Below are 20,959 nucleotides of genomic sequence, written 5' to 3'. Positions count from 1 at the left end.
TTCTGGCACCAAGTGAAAGCCTTATTTGGCTAGACCTTTTGGATGCTTTTATACTGTTTTTATCTGGATTTTTAAATTCCTGTACTGCTACTATTTTTATGTTTTATTGTCTAACTGTAGGTTTTTAATTTTAAAATGTTAGCCACCCAGAGGTTTCAGCCTCAGCTTGAAAATAAATAAGTAAAGGCACAATCCTACACATGTTTAGACAGAAATAAGTTCAACAACTTCCTGGCTGGGGGATGCTGGGAGTTGTAGGACTAATTTCTGTCTAAACATACATAGGATTGCACCCTAAATCAGATTCAAATAAGGAACAAATTTACCTCACTAGATCTTTATATAAAGCTTTTGTTGTTTCCAAGTATGGACCAAGTTCATCTTCATATTGACAGACAGCTCCTCCAAGGCAAAGATGCTTAAAAAGACAGAAGAGAAATTCCTCACGGTCCGAATGGCTGAATAAGTTATAGTGGTCTGAATCCTCCAGAAGAAGTACCTTTCATGAGACAAGGAGGCCAAATAATGTGATCTGGAAAATGTTTTAAATAGTATAAACTATCAAATACAAAACAGATTAATTTGTATTCACAATGTTTACTGTTTATAAATACAAACACAATAGATTTGGTAATTAATTTGGATATAGTTTTTAAAAATATACGTGTATCACAAAAGACCTTACAGAGAGCCACTTCATTCTAACACAGGCATGGGAACCTGTGGCCCTCCAAATGATGTTGGACTCAAACTCTCATCAGCCCCAGGCAGCATGGTCAGGGATTATGGGAGTTGTAGTCCAACATCATCAGGAAGGCCACAAGTTCCATACCCATGTTCTAACAGATGCAAGCCAACAGGCTGGTGAAGGACCCCTAGTAGATAGCATGCAACCTGGCATCATTTTATCAGTGAGATTAACCTGGCATCAGCTTCTACTGGTAAAGTAATAACCAGCATTAAGGACATATAGAGTGGCATCAGCACGAGACAAGGGAAAGTATGTTGGGCTGCAGCAGAGAATCCAGACCCTAGCCTGATTCAATTCCTAATCAAATTGCACTGCTACCATCAGGTTTGGAACACATGTTAACAGGGAATACCCCCAACAAGAAGGAAAAAAGCCACAGGTTGCTATAAAGCATTTATTCTGAAAATTCAGTGCCCTGTGCATTTTAAGTTAACACTCTTCCTCAAGGGCAATTTCAGTTTAAACCAGCCCATTCAACCAACTGAGGATTAAAACAAAGTCATAATTCTCACATGCTAAACACTTCCTGAACCTCAACCAAAGTAGTGCTGTTTGCCCTATCAGTCATGCTTTGAGATGCAAGCATTGAAAGAAAGATTCCCTATGGCTCTATAACAGTAGGTCTAGTTTCCATGGGAGACGTATAATCCATTCTTGAGCCAGAGAAGTTAGCAGCAGGTACCATGGCTGTCTGCATCATGCTGCAGTGAGATATGCCATGGGATCTATTGTCCCATTTTGCCATGGTCCTGGCTATCAAGGAAAAGAGATAGAAGGGGCAAAAGGAAAAGGAAAACTAGCTATCAGAGGAAAAGGGGCAAAATTGGAGAAGATACAGAGAATATCAAAAGTCTAGAAAGAAAAGCAAAGACAAGACGATACAAACACTCTGGCTTTGAAGAAGGAACAAAAATAGTATATGTTGATTCTGCAGAAGTAAACAAGGAACAACGCAGCTGAGTTTCTGGCTCTACCCCTTGACTGAGACAATCAGTGCCAAAAACATTAGTCAAAGGGAGGGGATGAGCACCTCATGCTCCAACATAGAAGCCTTGAAGCAGAACTCCTCATTTCAGCCCCTTACAATCTGTAATGAAATGGCTGCAAAATACAGTTGTCTGCAACTAAATGCTTACATAATGATATGATAAGCAAAGGAATCAGAGCGATTTTCAACAATATTACTTTGGAGTTTACTAATGATTTATGCCCACAAGACCCTCATGGGGGTTAAATCTATCAACAAATATTAGCCATGATAACCGTACAGAGTACCAAATGCTAAGGCCAAGCAGGCCATCCTCTTCATGCCCTATGTGTGAGCTTCCTGAGAAGGCATTAGGCAGCTCACTGTTGGGATGACAAAGTACTAGACTAAACAGAACTTGGTCTGATCCAGCAAGGCAGTCATTATGTTGTCACATATAAATGTTCACAGGTAGATTAAAAAACAATTGTGTACTTTGTTCCCTTTCTGCTTGCTTGTATTAATATATGCCATTTATGCCTTTAGCTGACAGAAATGAAAAGTCCACACCTTTATCAAGAATTTCTGAACACAACAGTTGGGTTCATACACTGTTGTATAATCATTTGGTATTAGTACAACATTCTTCTACAACCTCAAACAGAATTAGTACTTTAGCCAGGTGGGCTTAAGAAAGAAAAAGTAGAACTATGTATCATCAATACATACTGCTTTATCTTATCTTAGGGAGCAATCCTATGTACCCTAGACAGCATCTGTGGGGCCATAGGATATTTCAGATTCCTGGATCCAAGGTCAAAGTCAGCGCTCTGACCTCAGACCCAGGAGTGTGAGCTCCCTTCCCCCTTGCAGCCAACGCAGAGAGAACCATGCCAGCTGTCTCTCCGAGGTCGCAAAGGGGACCTTGAAGAGAACAGAAAGGGGGCTTGCCAGTGTGGGAAGGGAGAGGACAACATATGCCATATCCAGAGGCCTCTTCGGCCTCTTTTCCTTCCCCTCCTTCATGCCTCAGTCAGATGGGTGAAAATGCTTGCCAAGCTACAATGCAGGGCAGGAGGAGTGCAGAGGCCAAGATCACCTCCACCGCTCCGCGCTAGATGGTTGTAAGTAGGGATGTACGAAAGTGACTTACCTTTCCACGGATTATGTTGATGGTGGGGGGGAGGCGTTCCGTCCCTCCCCCTGGAATCCTGGCCAGGGGGGGAGGCGCTCCGTTCCTCCCCCCCGGAATCCTGGCCGGCCGGCTGTGCTCCGCAGCGATTCTGCGGAGCCACCGGCCGGCTCCACCAGCAGCCGGACATCCAGCCACTGGCTAGCAGGGACGCAAATGGCGGCGGCCATAGCCGCCACCGTTTACGTCCCTGCAGTCAGCTGTGATAGACTACGTAAATGTTTACGTAGCCTATCACGGCTGATTTAAAAAAACAAAACAAAACGCAAGTACGCAAATGGCCGCCATTTGCGTTCTTTATTTTGGCATGTCTTAGTCTATGTAAACATTTATGTAGACTAAGACGGCGAAAATAAGGGGAACGCAAATAGCGTAGCATCTACGCTATTTGCATTCCCCTTATTTTCGCTGTCTTAGTCTACGTAAATGTTTACGTAGACTAAGATGTGCCAAAATAAAGAACGCAAATGTGTACACGCGTTTTGTTCTTGTTTTTTTAAGTCAGCCGTGATAGGCTACGTAAACATTTACGTAGCCTATCACGGTGTTTTTTTAAAATCTAGCCGTGATAGGCTACGTAAATCTTTACGTAGCCTATCACGTTTTTTTGTGTTTTTTTTAACCTGGAAATGGCGGTGGCGGCAGCCGGTTGGAAGACCGGCCGCTGCCGGAGCCGCCACCGCCAGGAAGATCCGCCCAAGGTAAGTCTCATCCCCCGGGGGGGGGGGCGTTTCGCCACCGATTTCGGGGGGCCGAATGTGCTGGCATTTGGCCTCCCTGACATCCGTGGCGGAACATTCGTACATCCCTAGTTGTAAGCCTCTGAGTTCGGAGGCTTACGGCTGTCCCCGTAGGATTCCTGTTTCCCGCCTCCCAGCTGAGCAGAGCAGAGCAAGCTGCTCCAGCTGGTTCAGGGACTATAGAAGCAAGCAAGCTCCCAGAGAGCGAGTGACCAGAGCAAGTGACCAGAACAGGAGTTGGAGCAAGTGACCAGAACAAGAGTTGGCCAGGGGAGTTGCAGTGGTAGAAGAGACAAAGGAGACAGAGGCTAAGAGGTAAGTGGGCTGCAGGAAGCCCAGGGGGTGCCCTTTATCCTTCTGAGTGGCTGTGAGCTCACCAGCTGCTTCTGAGAGCTCCAACTGAATTGGGTGAGTGTGGCCTGAGTACGCCCAGCAGCTGAGTGGGTGGGAAACTTCAGTCTGTTTCCCGCCTCCCAGCTAAGCAGAGCAAGCTGCTCCAGCTGGTCCAGGGACTACAGAAGCAAGCAAGCTTCCAGACAGCGAGCGACCAGAGCATGCGAACAGGGGGAGCAAACAGGAGTTGGCCTGGGGAGGTCAAGGGGGAGGCCTCTAACATTTTTTTTTATTTTTTTATTTCATTTTATTAACTAACTTTTTTTCATTTATTTGTCTTGTAACACACACTTCCACACCAGTGGGACTCTGCTTTTAACCTCTACTTAGTAGAGGAGCAGGCACAGGCTAATCTAGAACAATCACAAAGCTAGACACAAAAAGGGAAAAGAGGCAATGGAAGGACAGGACTCTCCAGTGGTGGTGACCTGCAAGGTGTGTGCAATGTTTGTTTTCTTGCCTGAGAACAACATGGCCTACACCTGCAACAAGTGCAAGTTGATCATGCTGCTGGAAGAAAAAGTAAGTGGACTGGAGTGGCGACTGTTGACCCTCCGGGGAATAAAAAGAACACGAAGAGTTCTTGGACAGAATGGGGGAACTACAGCAGCAAAGGGAAGACCAGAAGCTTGAAGAGCAACAGCAAGATGAGGCAGTGGGAAATGCTGAGGTGAAGAAAAATGGAGTAGAGGATACTCCTTGGAAAAGGGTGACAGGAGAAGAACTAGATGCCACTCTGCACCAGTGGAAGCAGTGGAGCTGTGGAACCGATTCCAGGTACTTACGGATGAGACTGGAGGACAGCCTGCAGAGGAAGAATCACAGGGGAACCTACATGAGAGTGAGCAAGAGGCTGAAGGTCAGTCAAACAGAGGCAATGAAACCCAGGCCTACAACAAGAAGAGAAGAGTGGTAGTAGTGGGAGACTCCTTGCTGCATGGGATCAAGACCCAAGTATGTCGCCAAGACCCATGGACTCGCCTGGTATGTTGTCTCCCAGGAGGACGGATTAGAGATGTGACTGAAAGGTTGCCTGCACTCATAAAGCCCACTGACAGGTATCCCTTTCTTCTCATCCATGTGGGAACAAATGATACTGCCAAGCAGAGCTACGAAGAAATCACGTCAGACTTTGAAGCTTTGGGAAGGAAACTCAAGAACTTTGGGGCCCAGATAGTTTTCTCATCCATCCTTCAAGTTAGAAGAGAGATAGAAAGGGAACGAAAAATACTCTGGGTGAATGACTGGCTACGAAGGTGGTGGTGACGAGAGAGATTTGGATTCTGGGACCACGGGCTATACTTGGAAGATGGGCTGTTGGCAAGGGACGGGTTGCACCTCACAAAGGATGGGAAGAATGTGTTTGGCCACTGCATGAAGAACTTCATCAGGAGGGCTTTAAACTGAATCCTATGGGGATGGGAGATGTAATGTTAGGGGTAACAATGGATGTAGGTGCATGCACTGCAACGGAGAGAACAGCTCTGATAGTGCCCAATAATAGTCTTCAGAGACATGTAGGAAGAAAGCCAGACTATGAAGCACATGGTCTTCCATGTCTATATACTAATGCCCAGAGTATGGGAAACAAACAGAACGAACTTGAACTCTTAATACAGGAGGGAAATTATGACTTGGTAGGTATAACTGAGACTTGGTGGGATGACTCTCATGACTGGAATACAGCAATTGAAGGATATAACTTGTTCAAAAAGAACAGGAGGAACAGAAAGGGAGGTGGGGTTGCACTGTATGTGAAAAATACATATCTCTGCACAGAAATACAGGAGGAGGAGCTTGGTAGCCCCATTGAGAGCATCTGGATCAAAATAAATGGAGCAAAGAATAAAAGGAACCTGGTGGTCGGAGTCTACTACCGGCCACCCAATCAAGGAGAAGACAAGGATGAAACTTTTGAAAAGCAAATAGCCAATGTTTTAAGGAAGTATGATGTAGTAGTAATGGGGGACTTCAATTTCCCCAATATTTGTTGGGAGACAAATTCTGCAAAACATGGCCCCTCCAGGAAATTCCTGACTTGTGTGGTGGATAACTTCCTCCTACAGAAAGTAGAGGAAGGAATTAGAGGATCGGCTATCCTTGACTTGATCCTAACCAACAAAGATGACTTAGTGGATAAAGTAGAAGTTACAGGAACAATGGGGGAAAGCGACCATGTTGTACTTGAGTTCTTGGTTCTAAGGGAAGCAAAAGCCGAGTGTAGTCAAACGTGTATCCTGGATTTTAGGAAATCTGATTTTAATAAACTCAGAACAATGATCAGTAAGGCCCCATGGCAAGCGACGCTAACGAGAAAAGGAGTCCCAGATGGGTGGGAGCTTTTAAAAAAGGAAATTCTCAAGGCACAATTACAAACAATTCTAACAAGAAGAAAAGGTGGAAGACAACAGAAGAAGCCAATGTGGCTTCACAAAAAGCTTAGGGATGACCTGAAAACAAAAAAGGACACATATAGGAAGTGGAAAGAAGGCCAAGTAACAAAGGAAGAGTACAGGCAGGTAGCACAGAATTGCAGGGATGGCGTCAGGAAGGCTAAAGCTGAGAACGAGCTGAGGTTAGCGAGGGATGCTAAAAACAACAAAAAGGCTTTCTTCAGCTACATGCATAGTAAAAGGCAGAGGAAAGAAATGGTGGTTCAGCTATTAAATAAGGATGGCAAAACAACAACAGATGACAAAAGGCAGAGGTGCTCAATTCCTACTTTGGCTCAGTCTTCTCCCAAAAGAGGGTCTATGACCCCCCTGGCAAAGGCGAAGTACAGGCTGAAGGGGCACGATTGCAGCTTGAGATCGATAGGCATATGGTCAAGGAATACCTAATGACTTTGAATGAGTTCAAATCTCCAGGGCCAGATGAACTGCATCCTAGAGTCATAAAGGAACTGGCAGAAGAACTCTCAGAACCGCTGTCTATTCTCTTTGAGAAATCATGTAGGACAGGGGAAGTGCCAGATGACTGGAGGAGGGCTCATGTTGTCCCTATCTTCAAAAAGGGTAAAAAGGAGGAACCTGGGAACTACAGACCACTCCGTCTGACATCAATCCCTGGGAAAATTCTGGAGCAGATGATAAAGCAATCCATCTGGAAGCACCTTGACAACAATGCAGTGATTACTCGAAGCCAACATGGATTTGTCAAAAACAAGTCCTGCCAGATGAATCTGATCTCATTTTTTGATCAAGTAACCTCCCTTGTGGACTGTGGGAATGCTGTAGACATCATATACCTCAACTTCAGCAAAGCTTTCAACAAAGTGCCCCATGATATCCTGATGAGCAAACTAGCTCAAAGTGGGCTAGATGAAACAACGATCCGGTGGATCCACAGTTGGCTACAGAATCGGACTCAAAGAGTGCTTATCAATGGGACCTTCTCAAACTGGGGAGAGGTAACGAGTGGGGTACCGCAGGGCTCAGTCCTGGGCCCAGTGCTCTTCAACATTTTTATTAATGACTTGGAGGAGGAGGTGCAGGGAATGCTGATCAAATTTGCAGATGACACAAAATTGGGCGGGATAGCTAATACTTTGAAAGACAGAAACAAAATTCAAAGTGATCTGAATAGACTGGAGCGCTGGGCAGAAAACAACAGAATGACATTTAATAGGGATAAATACCAAGTTCTGCACCTAGGAAAAAGAATCCAAATGCACAGTTACAAGATGGGGGATACGTGGCTCAACAACACTACAAGCGAGAAAGATCTTGGAATTGTTGTCGATCACAAGCTGAATATGAGCCAACAATGTGATGTGGCTGCAAAAAAGGCAAATGCTCTTTTGGGCTGCATTAATAGAAGCATAGCTTCCAAATCCCGTGAAGTACTAGTTGCCCTCTACTCAGCACTGGTTATGCCTCATCTGGAGTCCTGTGTGCAGTTCTGGGCACCACACTTTAATAAGGATGCAGACAAACTGGAGAGGGTTCAGAGGAAGGCAACGAAGATGATCAGGGGACTGGAAACAAAGCCCTAACTGGGCATGTTTAGCCTGGAGAAGAGAAGACTGAGGGGAGATATGATAGCGCTCTTCAAGGACTTGAAAGGTTGTCACAGAGAGGAAGGCCAGGATCTCTTCTTGGTCATCCCAGAGTGCAGGACACGGAATCATGGGCTCAAGTTACAGGAAGCTAGGTTCCGGCTGAACAGCAGGAAAAACTTCCTGACTGTTAGAGCAATACGACAATGGAACCAATGACCTAGGGCGGTGGTGGGCTCTCCCACACTGGAGGCGTTCAAGACGAGGCTGGACAGCCATCTGTCAGGGATGCTCTGACTTGGATTCCTGCATTGAGCAGGGGGTTGGACTCGATGGCCTTGTAGGTCCCTTCCAACCCTACTATTCTATGATTCTATGATTGTGCCCTTAAACACTAAAAAAGAGATAACATTAATATCTCTTTTACATACATACATAGATAACATACATAAGAGATAACATACATCCTGATTCCAGTAGTATGAATGGGAGTTTACCCCACTGATTCTAATGGGATATGACTTTTTGCACAGAAATATATTTATGTTAAGTAACATATAAGTATGTTAACTAACAATAGGTTCCTTTTACAGGAAAACAAAGGTTATATTGTGGGAACTGCATCCAGGTTAATTTGTACATCTACTATACCAGCCTTCCCAACCTGCTGCCTTCCAATGGCCATGCTGACTGGAGATAATGGGAGTTGCAGTCCAGCACATATGGGAAGCACCACGTTGGGGAAGGTTGTATTATACTAATATTCTAGCAATGAAGTAGCAGAAAGGATAAGACAACCAACTTCAACATGTAAGCAGATGCTTTTGTAATCCTTCATAAAGGAAACTCAAGTGCTAGTGACCTTCTCTGTGGAAAGAAGGGTATTACATACGTAATCCTATGAAAAGAAAACCTGGTGCTATTTAAAAAGTAACCTCCTACTGGTGAACTACAGCTGAACTGTATTTTGATTCACTGTCTTTTTTCCGAAGTTGGAAATTCCTACTTCTACTTTGAGAAAAAACAGTGGAAAATATAGAAGGATGATAGGAATTGCCAGGACAGCACAATGTATGGACATTGGCAAGAGATTAAAAAGAAAGTACACTCCATACTGACCTTTCTTAACTCATCTGCAATGAGAATTTCATCATGGTATTCGTCAAAACACTTTACAATATTTCCAGTTTCTCGAACAACCCCTTCACAGTACAATCGGTCAAAAAACGACATGGAAACTTGCGTACACAGAACATTCTGGACTTCAACCTTTCTCACATTAATATCTGAAAGATACAGCAGAAATCACATTAAAAGAACAAACAATAATCGTCACTTATGTGTCTGCAAGATTTTATTTTCATAGCTAAACAAAGCTCTAATACTGAAAATAATATTTCTATATGTGATATTTTAAGCTTGTAGTATTTTTGCCCAACTCGATGAATATGAATACATTTAGGAAGCAATCCTGTGGTCCCTGGGAGAGCATCCCAGGAACATAAGATTTTTCAGATTCTCCCTCCTGAAGCCATAGACACTCCTACGATTTGGAGGAGACTCCGAGATTTGATCCCTCCCCCACCCCCCACCATGGAGAGAACCACAGCGCCTGCTTTCCAAGGTTGCAAATGTGACCTCAGATGACCTCACACAGGTAAAAAAGGAAGCGTTCTGGTGGGCAGGAAGAGGGGAGGCTGGTATATGTTCTATCCTGTGGCCTCTCCAGCCCTGCCTCCTACAGCATGGCTCCTCTAGACAGATTCAGAGGCCCATCTAAAGGAAAATTTTAAACGGGGAACAGAGAGACAAAAATCGCCTCCACTGCTCCTCCCACCCTGCAAACAGCAATCCAGCAGGGCGCAGGGTACTTCAAAGCCTCTGTCTAGTGGGCAGCAATCCTATCGGATTGCACCCTTAGAATCAATAGTGAAATGGGGCCTGGACCAGCCTTCCCAAATCTGGTGCCCTCCAGATGTGTTGGATTAAAACATCCCTCATGCTGGCTGGTTCTACTGATCCATTTTCCTCCAACTGTGGTGTTGGAGGAAAATTCTGAGAGTGCCTTGAACTGCAAGAAGATCAAACCAGTCCATACTCCAGAAAATAAAGCCAGACTGCTCACTTGAGGGAATGATATTAAAGGCAAAACTGAAGTACTTTGGCCAAATAATGAGAAGACAGGATAGCCTGGAGAAGATGCTGTTGCTAGGGAAAGCGGAAGGCAAAAGGAAGAGGGGCTGACCAAGGGCAAGATGGATGGATGATATTCTGGAGGTGATGGACTCGACCTGGGGGAGCTGGGGGTGGTGATGACCGACAGGAAGCTCTGGCGTGGGCTGGTCCAAGTCACAAAGAGTCAGAAGCGACTGAACGAATAAACAACAACAACATGCTGGCTACGGATGATGGAAGCTGTCCTCCAATACATTTGGAGAGCACCATGCTCGGGAAGGCTGGGCAATTCCAATGTAATTATAAGTGTCTTGTGCTACCAAAACCAACTTGCAATAAATAATAATCATTCATTCATTCATTCATTCATTCATTCAATTTATGAGTTGCCCTATAGCTGAAGCTGTCAGGGTGCTAAAAACAAATGCAATAAAGCCAATAAACAAAAGCAGCAGCAATAATAATTTTAAAAGCAGAAGATAAACATCAAAGCAGCTGAAAAATCTGAGCGTCTAAAAACACGAAAAGGACAATTTTAAAATGCAGCTTTTAAACATATCATTAAAACTAAAACAAGCTCTTCCCCCTTCCCTAATGTCTAGTTCAATGTACACTGTGTGCTGAAGGCATTTCACTGTGAGGAAGCATTACAATGTCAGGATACAGGAAAGGTGGAGCTAGACATTACAAAGTGGGAGGGGGGACTTGACACGGAGATACCATTTTCATCAGCGTTTCCAAGTCCTAAGTGGTTCCACTCTCAGTGGGTGGCCTTGGGCAAGTCACTATCACTCAGCCTAACCACAGGGTAAAATGTTGCTCTGACCTCTTTAGAACGAGGCCAGGATACAAATGTAAGGATGCAATAAATAATATAAACATTGGGCAAAATTCATTAAGAACTTATGTGAATGTACCCTTGAAATGAAAAGGAAATATGCAAGTGTTCTCTTGCCAAAATTTCAACTAAATATGATTGCTTTATGAATAGGAAGTACAAAATGCTTTTTTCACTAATACCTAACCTGAGGAAACAACATAAAAACGGTATCAAGAAAAATATCAATGTAGAAGAAGGAACTTTTACTCGGACCAAAACACACACACTATATAAATCTGGGGTGGGCAACTTCCAGAGGTCCAGGGGCCATTTTTGCCCCTGGACTCCTGCCACAGGCCACATTCCACAGGGCACCCCATGCAAAAAAACACACCAAACCTCTCCATAACACTACAGAGCACTACAATAGCTACAGTTAGCTTGTGTACAAGCTAAATTTAACCCTTTTTGCACTCCAAAGTGGCTACAGAGCAACAAAAGGGCCAAACTTAGTTTGCAAATAAGCTAAATTTAGCCATTTGGTTGCTCCGTAGCTGCTACAGATGTCTTTTTAAAAATGGGAGTGGGCGTACAAGGGGACACACATTGCCCGCCCTTGATATAAACAATCAGAACTCCTTTTGAAGAGAAAGAATTGACTGGGAAGCATGTCATCTCTCAGTTATGAACGGCCTGGGAATTTTTAAGAGATCTTAAAACACAACAAAACAACAAGCAATAAAACTATAGTAAAACAACAATCAAAGGCAGCACCAAAAACAACTTCAGCAGAAGTTAAAAGCCTGGGAAAATTACAAGGTCTTGCCAAGAGAAATGAACATTGGCACAAGCCAAGTTTCTCTGGGATCGAATTCCACAACCAGTCCCCCACAACCAAACAGGCCCTCTAGTTGCCATCTGTCATACTTCAGATGGTGGAGGCATGGAGAGGGCCCCTAACTAGGATCTCAGTGGATGGGCAAGTTGATGGAAAAGACAGTCCCTCAAGTACCCAGGTCTTGAGCCATGTAGGGCTTTAAAAGGTAAGCAGCATTACTTTTAATGACTGGAAGTGATCTGGGAACCAGTGAAGTTCTTTAAACACCAAGATGTGTTCAAAAAACTAGTGAACAGCCTAGTGCCTGTATTTTGAACTACCTGCATTTTCCGGGCAATCTTAAAAGGGAGCCTTCATGCGATGTATGGTTGTAATCTAACGTGGATGTTACCAGAGCATGTATAACTATGGGCAAACTCTCTACCCAGAAGGGGCCACTGCTAGTGAAAGATACTTCACTTGGGCTTCTAAGGACAAAGCTGGGTCAGTGAGCATACCCAGAATGAGAACCTGATTTCTGCAGCTGGTTGGCCACTGCGTGAACAGAATGCTGGACCACACAAACCCTTGGTCTGATCCAGCATGGTCTTTCTTATGTTCCTTAGAGGAGTGCAACCCCACCCAGAACAGATTGAACCACCATTTCTCTCTGTACTGTGAAAAGTTTCACCTGCTGATTTATGCAGACCACCGTGGTGCTAAAGTCACAACTGAAGGTCAGACTGGTGTTTTTCTGGTCAGTTGGCAACCCTAAAAGTGGGGCTACATTGGCTCTCAAAACCATTCAAACTAGCCTAGCTCCAGTTACCTTCCTAAGCACAGACTTGGCAAGGCAAGACACTCAACATGCTGCAGTGAACTGCCACCCAGAGGAAACCAGATAGGCCATCCCTGGGAAGCCCACAACACACCCTAGCAAATGGCTTATATGTGAATGGCAGGTAGACCATCATCTCTAGCTATGAGATTTCCCATACAAGCTCTAATGACACAGTTTGGGATATCTCCTAGCTAGGGATTATGATCTACCTCTCATTCACCAGGGCATGCTGCGGTCACCTCAGGTGTGCCCCATTTGGTTTCAACTGGATGACACTGTAGAGCAAAGGTTGTCCATTACACATGGAAGAACATAGGAACATAGGAAGCTGCCTTATACTGAGTCAGACCCTTGGTCCATCTAGCCCAGTATTGTTGACAGTGACTGCCAGTGGCTCTCCCAGATTTCAGGCAGGAATTTTTCCAGACCTACCTGGAGATGTTGACAAGTGATACTCCCATGAGCTATGCCCCCTCCACGAGCATAGGAGAAAATCACTGACACATAATTGTTAGTTTAGGGTGGAGTGAATGATGTGTTAGTTACTACAATCCAATTCATTTTTTTAAGAAAACACAATCAATATATTTTTAGAGGGAGCCAAAATCAACAGCACAAATCATTAACATAAACATAAGTGTCAAGCCCAATGAAAGATCCTGAAAAACCAAGAATCCAAATACGGTAGTCTTATAACTTTATTAACTGTAGTATTTTCTACTCTGCAATTAATGTCACTGAGAAGATATAAATGTGAATCATACTGTTGTTATAAAGTAGAAGTAGTTGCAGGAAAAAAGAATAATCACACTGAGAGAGGATTTCAAAGAGAAGAGTATCCCAAATATTCTGTATTTACCTAATGTAGTCCATTGTCCAGAAGCTGAAAGCAATTTCAAATTGCTGTTAACATCTGGGTGATTAAAAAAGGCCTAGAAGTAGAGAGGCAATGACAATTCATCAGTTAAAAAGATTGTTATTAAATATGATTTGATAGACACATCAAATAAGGAGGCCTCAGCTTCAATTCTAAACTCTTGCCTCTCCAAATGTTTGAAATTTGGGATTACTTTCCAAATCAGGATTTTAATTCACGTAATTACTCCTGCAACTCAGTCCACCAATGAGTCTGTAAAGTGAGGAGGATTTATGCCCATGTCTACTATATATCAGAAAGGTCTTCCCAGGTGCTTCTGAGCAAACCCAATCCTGGCTTGCAAGTTCACAGTGATATAAATATTCTCACATTAAATTATTAATAATAATGATAATGAATATAATTTGTAGAAATATTTCTATGAATGAAAATTATAATGTGGGAATAGGGAAATAGTTCTCAAGTATAAGATATGTTAATATATTAGGAGCAGAAATCTGAATGAGTTACTTCAAAGGCACCCTGTAAAACTCCAGCATTTTTAAAAACAAAAATTCACAATTCATTTGTTAATTATATGAAGCTGTGTTATCCTGGATCAGACCACTGTTCAGTATAGCCCAATACTTTCTGGTTTGTCTGGGTCTCCAAGAACCAAGGTGGAGGTTTTTGCCACGCGTGCGATCAGAGAAACTTTTAAAGCTAGAGAGAACAAGAATGGAACCTTAGACATTCTATATGCAATTGATGCCATTTAACAGTGAGCTATGGCCCCTCCCAAAGTATATATTATAAATGGCAATTTTGAACAAGTTATATTCTGTTTTTCTATTCAAGAAGAAAGCTTAAAACAGATTATACTTTTAAAAGTACAAGAATTTTTTTTTAAGTAACATGTCCAAACCATTTATCAGGCAGAAATAACATTCCTTTCAGTTTTTAAAAGCTCTCTTCAATAATTCTCTTTCTAAAGGTAGGAGGGGTAAAACTTGCTGACCTTTCTACAGAGGGAATTCCACAACAGAGTTATCACTAGTAAAAATGCCCTTCACTGATTTTATCTATTGGGTCAATAGAACCTGGAGTAGGGCATCTCCACTTGCTCTCAAGGAATGTGGATGGGGAGGAGACAGTTCATTTTCGTACACCTTCCTCTCTACAGAGAGAAACAATAACATTCTGAACAAGCAACATAAACCTGGGAATAAGTCCCATTGAAAACAATGGGACTTACTTTTGAGCAGACATGTAGGTTCTGTTTAGAATCATACTGTTCCATTACTTGACTTATTCTCAAATATGGATATATAGCTTTGCAGCTTCATTGCCCTGAACAGGAATCGACCTCCATCAGTGGAACTGGAAGGGAGGTGATCCCCACAGCCCCCCATGCACCTTCAAAATCTGTTCTGCAGAGATTTTGAGGGGAGGGGGGAAGACTGAAGGACAGAGAAGGTTCCATTGCAGAAGTCCACTCATGCGACATTGGATTCCACCTTATATTTAAATCCTTTATTGTCAAGTTATATTTTTTGGTTGAATGAGCCACATTCTGATAAATAGCATTTTTACATGGAAACTAGGTTTTATGTAAAATAACACATTAATGTTTTTTTTTGTACTCTGTTCTGCTTCTAGCCTTCTGATTATATTTGATGTTTTAATCATTTGATGTTTTAACCATTTCCCTGTTTTCTTAATATTGATGGTACACCACTCAGAAAATTGTAATCAAAACTGAAAAGTGGACTATAAATCCTTTAAAGTAAGACATAAAATTTGGGTAAGTACCATAAGAAAATCATTCTGCTGATAGCCTTTAAGTGTCTGATCAAAGCTGAATGCCTGTACTGTGATTCTGCCATCCATAGACCTGTAGAATGTAGAAAGAAGTCAATGTCAGGGTTAGTCTACACATGCAGCGTAGTAAAGTGGGGAAATAGACTGTGTGGTTGTTGAGACAATCAGTGGGGAAAATAACGCAGTATTGGTTGTTTCCTCCATGTGTGCTGGTCATGCAACCAGGATTGCCCTAATTGCCCACACTGCATTGTGGGTTGCTGTGTTGTCCGAACCCAGCATGTGGCATAGGCATAGTGAATTTTCACCCAGCCTACAACACCTAGTGCAAGCCATGGGTAGAAAAGTAGCAATTCAATCAAGGTGTACTAGAAGCTTTCTCCCTGATGTGATCAAGGGGTGCTCCCAGATGAGGCTTTTATTGTGCAATTGCACTGCCTCAATCACAGAATTTTAGAGGGAGTCCAGATGACTTCATCTTCAATTTGTAGCCCTCCTGTGATTTCCCACCGCTTCCTTTTTTTTACCTTTTTTTGACTGCACAAAAATGGTTAAGGAGAAAAAGATGAAGTAGTTGCACAGTGCCTTCTTATTGGTAGTGCTAGGAACCCTCTACCTGGAAGCACTCAAGTCTTTTTGTTGTTTTTTACTTGCAGGATGTTTTTACTTGACCTCTCCCACCGACACCCTCAAGCAACATAGCCTCATTCTGCTACATGCCAAGCCTAAAATGTATAATTAAAAAATTTAAAAAAAACAAACTCTGGAACTATATTTTTTCTGGGTGTGGCAGATGAGACTTTTACAATACTACATAAACAAAAATATACTATGACATAGGAATACTCACAGCACAATCCTATGGGGGCTCACTCTTACCAGAGTGTTGAGTATTTCAGCCTCAATTTTAATTAATTCTGGAGTTCACAGTCATACGGATGAGATGTGTGTGTTTCTGAAGCTGGCTTCATTGGCCCTTTTCTATGTGTCCCATCTCAGAGAAGCTCAGGGGGTGGCAGTTCGGGAACAGGCCTTTTGTATGATAGCCTAGCGTTTATGGAACACTCTCCCCAAGGAAGTTCGCCTGGTACTGACACGGTCATCTTTTTGGCTCCAGGAATAGACATACTTATTTTCCTAGGCATATGGACATTAGTTATGGCCCAGTTGTTGGCTGCTTTTGTGGTGTCCATTCTAGGCTGTTGTGGGAGGGCAGAAGATTTTGTGTATTGTGGATGAACACTTTTCATATTGTATTGTCTTTAGATTATTTTTATAGGGTTTATTTTATTTCTATTACTGTACTGATTATCGTTTAGATTGATTTCTTTTCCAGATTAAGGATTTCTGTATTTGTGTAAGCTGCTTCCAGACTGCTTTTTGCAGTGGGAAGTGACGCATACATTTAATAAATAATCATAACAATGCACATATTCGGTTTTTATGGGTGTGCAGAGGCATGTTTATTGGCCCTTTTGACCTTAGCAGAAGATAAATGTATAGACCAGGGGTCCCCAATCATTTTGGGGCTGTGGGCACATTTCAGAATTTGATAAACTGCTGTGGGCATCACCACAAAAAGGCTTTCATGGAGGATATCATATAGCTCGTCACATAATGGTGATGTGGGGGCCTAGCTAGCCAAAGGGGGCCGGGGGAGAGAAATAGTGAGGCTAGAGGCTGGGAGTAGAGAGAAAGAGCTAGATAAATGGGTGAGTGGGAGAGAAAGAGCAGGGCTAGGGTCTAGGAAGAGAAAGAAGGCTAGGGATGGGGAAGGGATAGAAATAGTGAGGACAGGGGTTAGGTGGAGAGAAATAGCAAGGCTAGAGGCTGGGAGTGGAGAGAAAGAGAAAGAGCAAAGGGGAAAGGTCTGCCGGGACAGGAGAAAATTGGGTAGGGCTAGAAAGCAACTCTTCCCTTCTCTTCCTGCCTGCTGAACAGCTGATAAGTGGCCGGTTCAGGAAAAGGAAGGAGCCCCTGGCACCCTAACATTTTTCAAGGTTTTTTTTTTAATGAAAAATGTTTTTTGAAGGGGGCAGGGAGTGGAGGGGTTCGCAGCCACCATTGGAGGTGCTTGTGGGCACAGCATCGGGGCCCCTGGAATAAATATTTCATGAATAAAAACCATTGTAAAGTGGATGAGGCGGGTGTACAGGTATAAATACAGTTCAAAGGTAAGTAACACATGAAGGCTCAGGAGTCCAAAATACAAATATGAGGACAAAGAATAATACCCTAAATTCAGATTTGTCTATTTCTATTAATATTAAATACCAACAACCACAAATCCTCCACAGGAAAAATATATATACAAATATAACACTACACCTGCAGGTCCCAGTGAACAAGCTCGAGTGTGCTCAATAAATACTTTTTTAAAATGAGAATTAAAATTTGTCACAGACAAATTAAATTTGTCATATTGATCCTATTACCATACTGCTTATTTATTTGGATTCTTTGTCCAACTAACTTCAGATCCTCTATCACCATCATTGTTTAAAATGCATGTGTTTTGGCCCAGGAGATAGTAGTAGCCCACACAGTCGTCAGGAAAAGGGAATTTGAACCCAAAGTCTTCCAGATCCAAAACTAACACTGGCTCCAATCCTAAACACACTTACCTGAGAGTAAAACCCACTGAACAGAACATACTTGTGAGTAAACAGGCTAGGATGCACAGTATAAGTCTAAGTACCGTAAACACACATGTTTAGGGCACAATCCTATGCAGGTTTAAACAGAAAAAAGTCCTACAACTTTCGGAGAATGGCTGGGGGATGCTGGGAGTTGTAGGACTTTTTCCACCTAGGCCTGCATAGGATCACACCCTTATTTAATAAATGTATTCCACACATAATAAATATGTGGATTCCCACACTCAGCAAAGATGACAAAGAACACTGAACATCGGGGGGGGGGGGTTTACATGCAACTGAAATTCTAAATACTAGTAATTAGTTGCTGAGTAATTTCCATATTTGGGAGGGGAAGTCCTTTTTGACCTCAAGTCTCCCAGCTAGATCCTGGTCGTGAAACACAACTCATCCTCACAGGGTCTCTCGGCCTTCTGTAGGCTTCTGAGAGCAGGTATCATTCTAAGGATTCACCCCATCCCCATCTCCCACAACGGAGCCTCCATTTCATCCCACGTGGCTGTGGTTTCCTCTCCTCCCGACTAAGAAGCCGCCCTAGAAGGAATGGCCGGCTCTCCCCACCATTTAAGGAGGCGGTCTCGGGTGTCTCTGCTTTCTAGAGCTGGGAAGCTTTTCTGAGGGAGGTGGCGGAAAGTGTAGGGCGGCTCCGCGCCTCGGTCCCCGCAGGCGGACATCGTCGCTCCTCCAGGCCAAGACGCGTCAATGGTTGCCATGGGAACGCTCTCCGGCCCTCTGTTGCTGCCGGGTGTTACACATTTTCCCTCCCCCTCGAAACAATCGGCCGGTTGAATACGGTTCCGTTTCTCTTCCTCAGGATAAGGGCTGAGAGTCTGACGGCTCCAATCAACTGTTATGAGGCAGGAGAGCGACAGAAGACGGATTCACGCTGCAGTCCTTTAGGATCTTATCTGGGAGTAAGAACCATTGGACTCAATGCCGCTTACTTAAGAACATAAGAGCCATGCTGGATCAGATCAAGGGTCCATCTAGTCCAGCATTCTGTTCACACAGTGGCTAACCAGCTGCCCATGGGAAACCCACAAGCAGGACACGAGTGCAACAGCACCCTCCCTCCCATGTTCCCCAGCAAATATACATACACATACTGCCTCTGATACTGGAGGTAGCATATAGCCACCAGGACTAGTAGCCAGTGATAGATTAAATTCATCCTCCATGAATTTATCCAATTTATCCCTTAAAGCCATCCAAACTGGTGGCCATCACTATGTCTTGTGGTAGCAAATTCCATTGTTTAATTATGCACCGTGTGACAAAGTACTTCTTTTTATATGTCCTGACTTTCCCACCAATCAGCTCCATGACATGATCCTGGGTTCTAGTATTATGAGAGAGGGAACAAAATGTCTCCCTATCCACTTTCTCCGCACCATGCATGATTTTGTGCACCTCTATCATGTCTCCCCTTACTTGCCTTTTCTCCAAGCTAAACTATCCCAGCTGTTGTAATCTTCCCTCATAGAGGACTTGCTTCAGCCCCTTAATCATTTTAATTGCCCTTTCCTGCACTTTTTCCAACTCTACAATATCTCTTTTTAGGTGTGGTGACCAGAACTACTACTACATACAGCACCATCAGTGTAGAAGTGCACAACCTCTAGTCTAGATTTTAGCCATGGACATGTTAAATCAGTAAACAAGGGTATTCGTAATGTTCCCCCACCAAGCCCACTGACCTAATATCTCTTTTTCCTAACCTTCAGAATTAGAAGGACACAATGAACTTTAGAACATCAGAACATAAGAAGAGCCATGCTGGATCAGACCAAGGGCCCATCTAGTTCAGCATTCTGTTCACACAGTGGCCAACCAGCTGTCGACAGGGAACCCACAAGCAGGGCATGAGCGCATCAGCACCCTCCCACCCATGTTCCCCAGCATCTGGTGTACATAGGCTCACTGCCTCTGGTACTGGAGGTAGCACCTAACTATCAAGACTAGTAGCCATTGATAGCCTTTTCCTCTAGGAATTTGTCCAATCCCCCTTTAAAGCCATCCAAATTAGTGGCCATCACAACATCCTGTGTTAGCGAATTCCATAGTTTAACTATGTGCTGTGTGAAGAAATATTTCCTTTTATCTGTCCTGACTCTCCCACCAATGAGCTTCATAGGATGACCCCGGGTTCTAGTATAAATAAACCAAAATGTGTTGGTTTATTTATATGTACTCTGTTTACTCCAGCTTTGTTTAATGACACACAGTGCCCAACTCAGTGGGGTTTATCACATGGAGCTTTTATCCTGCTACTGAGATGGGTCTGTCACGGAAGTTTGCAAGCTCTTTAGATGACACCATGACCCTCCAGGGTGTCTCCTGCAATTCCCCCAGCCTATCCCGTGTTTTCCCCAAATGCAATAAATGTGATATTTTTTTTATTTTTATTTTTTATTTATTATTAAATTTATTAATCGCCCATCTGGCTGGTCACCCAGCCACTCTGGGCGATGTACAGCGTATAATAAAACACTAGTTACGTGTTAACTTTTCGTTGCTGATGCAGAACACAAATGATTATTTTATTTGTACTTTTTCCAGCCCACAGAAGAAGAGCGCCATGACCTCCCTGTGAAATTCTCCAATAGCGGGAGAAACCGCTCTGTCTGCCTGCTGTGAGCATTTGTTTTCAGTTGCTGGAGGCGCACATGGTCAGGATGATGAAGGCATTGAGGATGGGTGTGGGGCGTGCAGGAGCAGATTTGACAGGCGCGAGGGCAAGAATCGCATGTTGATTGCAACTCCTGCCTCTGCTCAAGTCTTGCTGAGGAAGGACTTCCCTCGATTCCCAGGTGTCTGCCATGTAAATGCCTGAGCACATTTCTCAGTTGGAGGGAGAAGAGGGTAAAATGCCTCCCTGCAACGAAGGGAGACACATCAGATCCCCCATCCCACCAAGCCCAGAAGCAACGTC

At 43.5% G+C, this 20,959-nt stretch overlaps 1 protein-coding gene across 2 annotated transcripts in view; it reads right to left on the bottom strand.

Moving 5' to 3' along the window:
• CFAP300 (cilia and flagella associated protein 300) overlaps positions 1-18,723 on the bottom strand; it is a 28,203-nt gene extending 9,480 nt beyond the window's left edge. The window contains exons 1-5 of one of the 2 annotated variants that reach the window (XM_084841621.1): positions 18,589-18,723; positions 15,362-15,443; positions 13,553-13,625; positions 9,160-9,326; positions 327-499 (exon numbers count right to left, since the gene is read on the bottom strand). In XM_084841621.1, coding sequence (XP_084697747.1) covers positions 327-499; positions 9,160-9,326; positions 13,553-13,625; positions 15,362-15,443; positions 18,589-18,701 — 608 coding nt within the window. In that variant the 5' untranslated portion in view covers positions 18,702-18,723. Of the gene's footprint in view, positions 1-326; positions 500-9,159; positions 9,327-13,552; positions 13,626-15,361; positions 15,444-18,424 lie in introns of both variants that reach the window. The other variant, XM_084841622.1, reaches the window with a different exon arrangement.
• Positions 18,724-20,959: the final 2,236 nt, after the last annotated feature.

Source organism: Heloderma suspectum, chromosome 3 (genome assembly GCF_057233095.1).
Source record: "Heloderma suspectum isolate Gila_16-S chromosome 3, 16-S_ref, whole genome shotgun sequence".
NCBI classification, from domain to species: domain Eukaryota; kingdom Metazoa; phylum Chordata; class Lepidosauria; order Squamata; family Helodermatidae; genus Heloderma; species Heloderma suspectum.
Note: the sequence above shows the minus strand (reverse complement) of the source record. Positions and strands in the feature narration are given on the sequence as shown.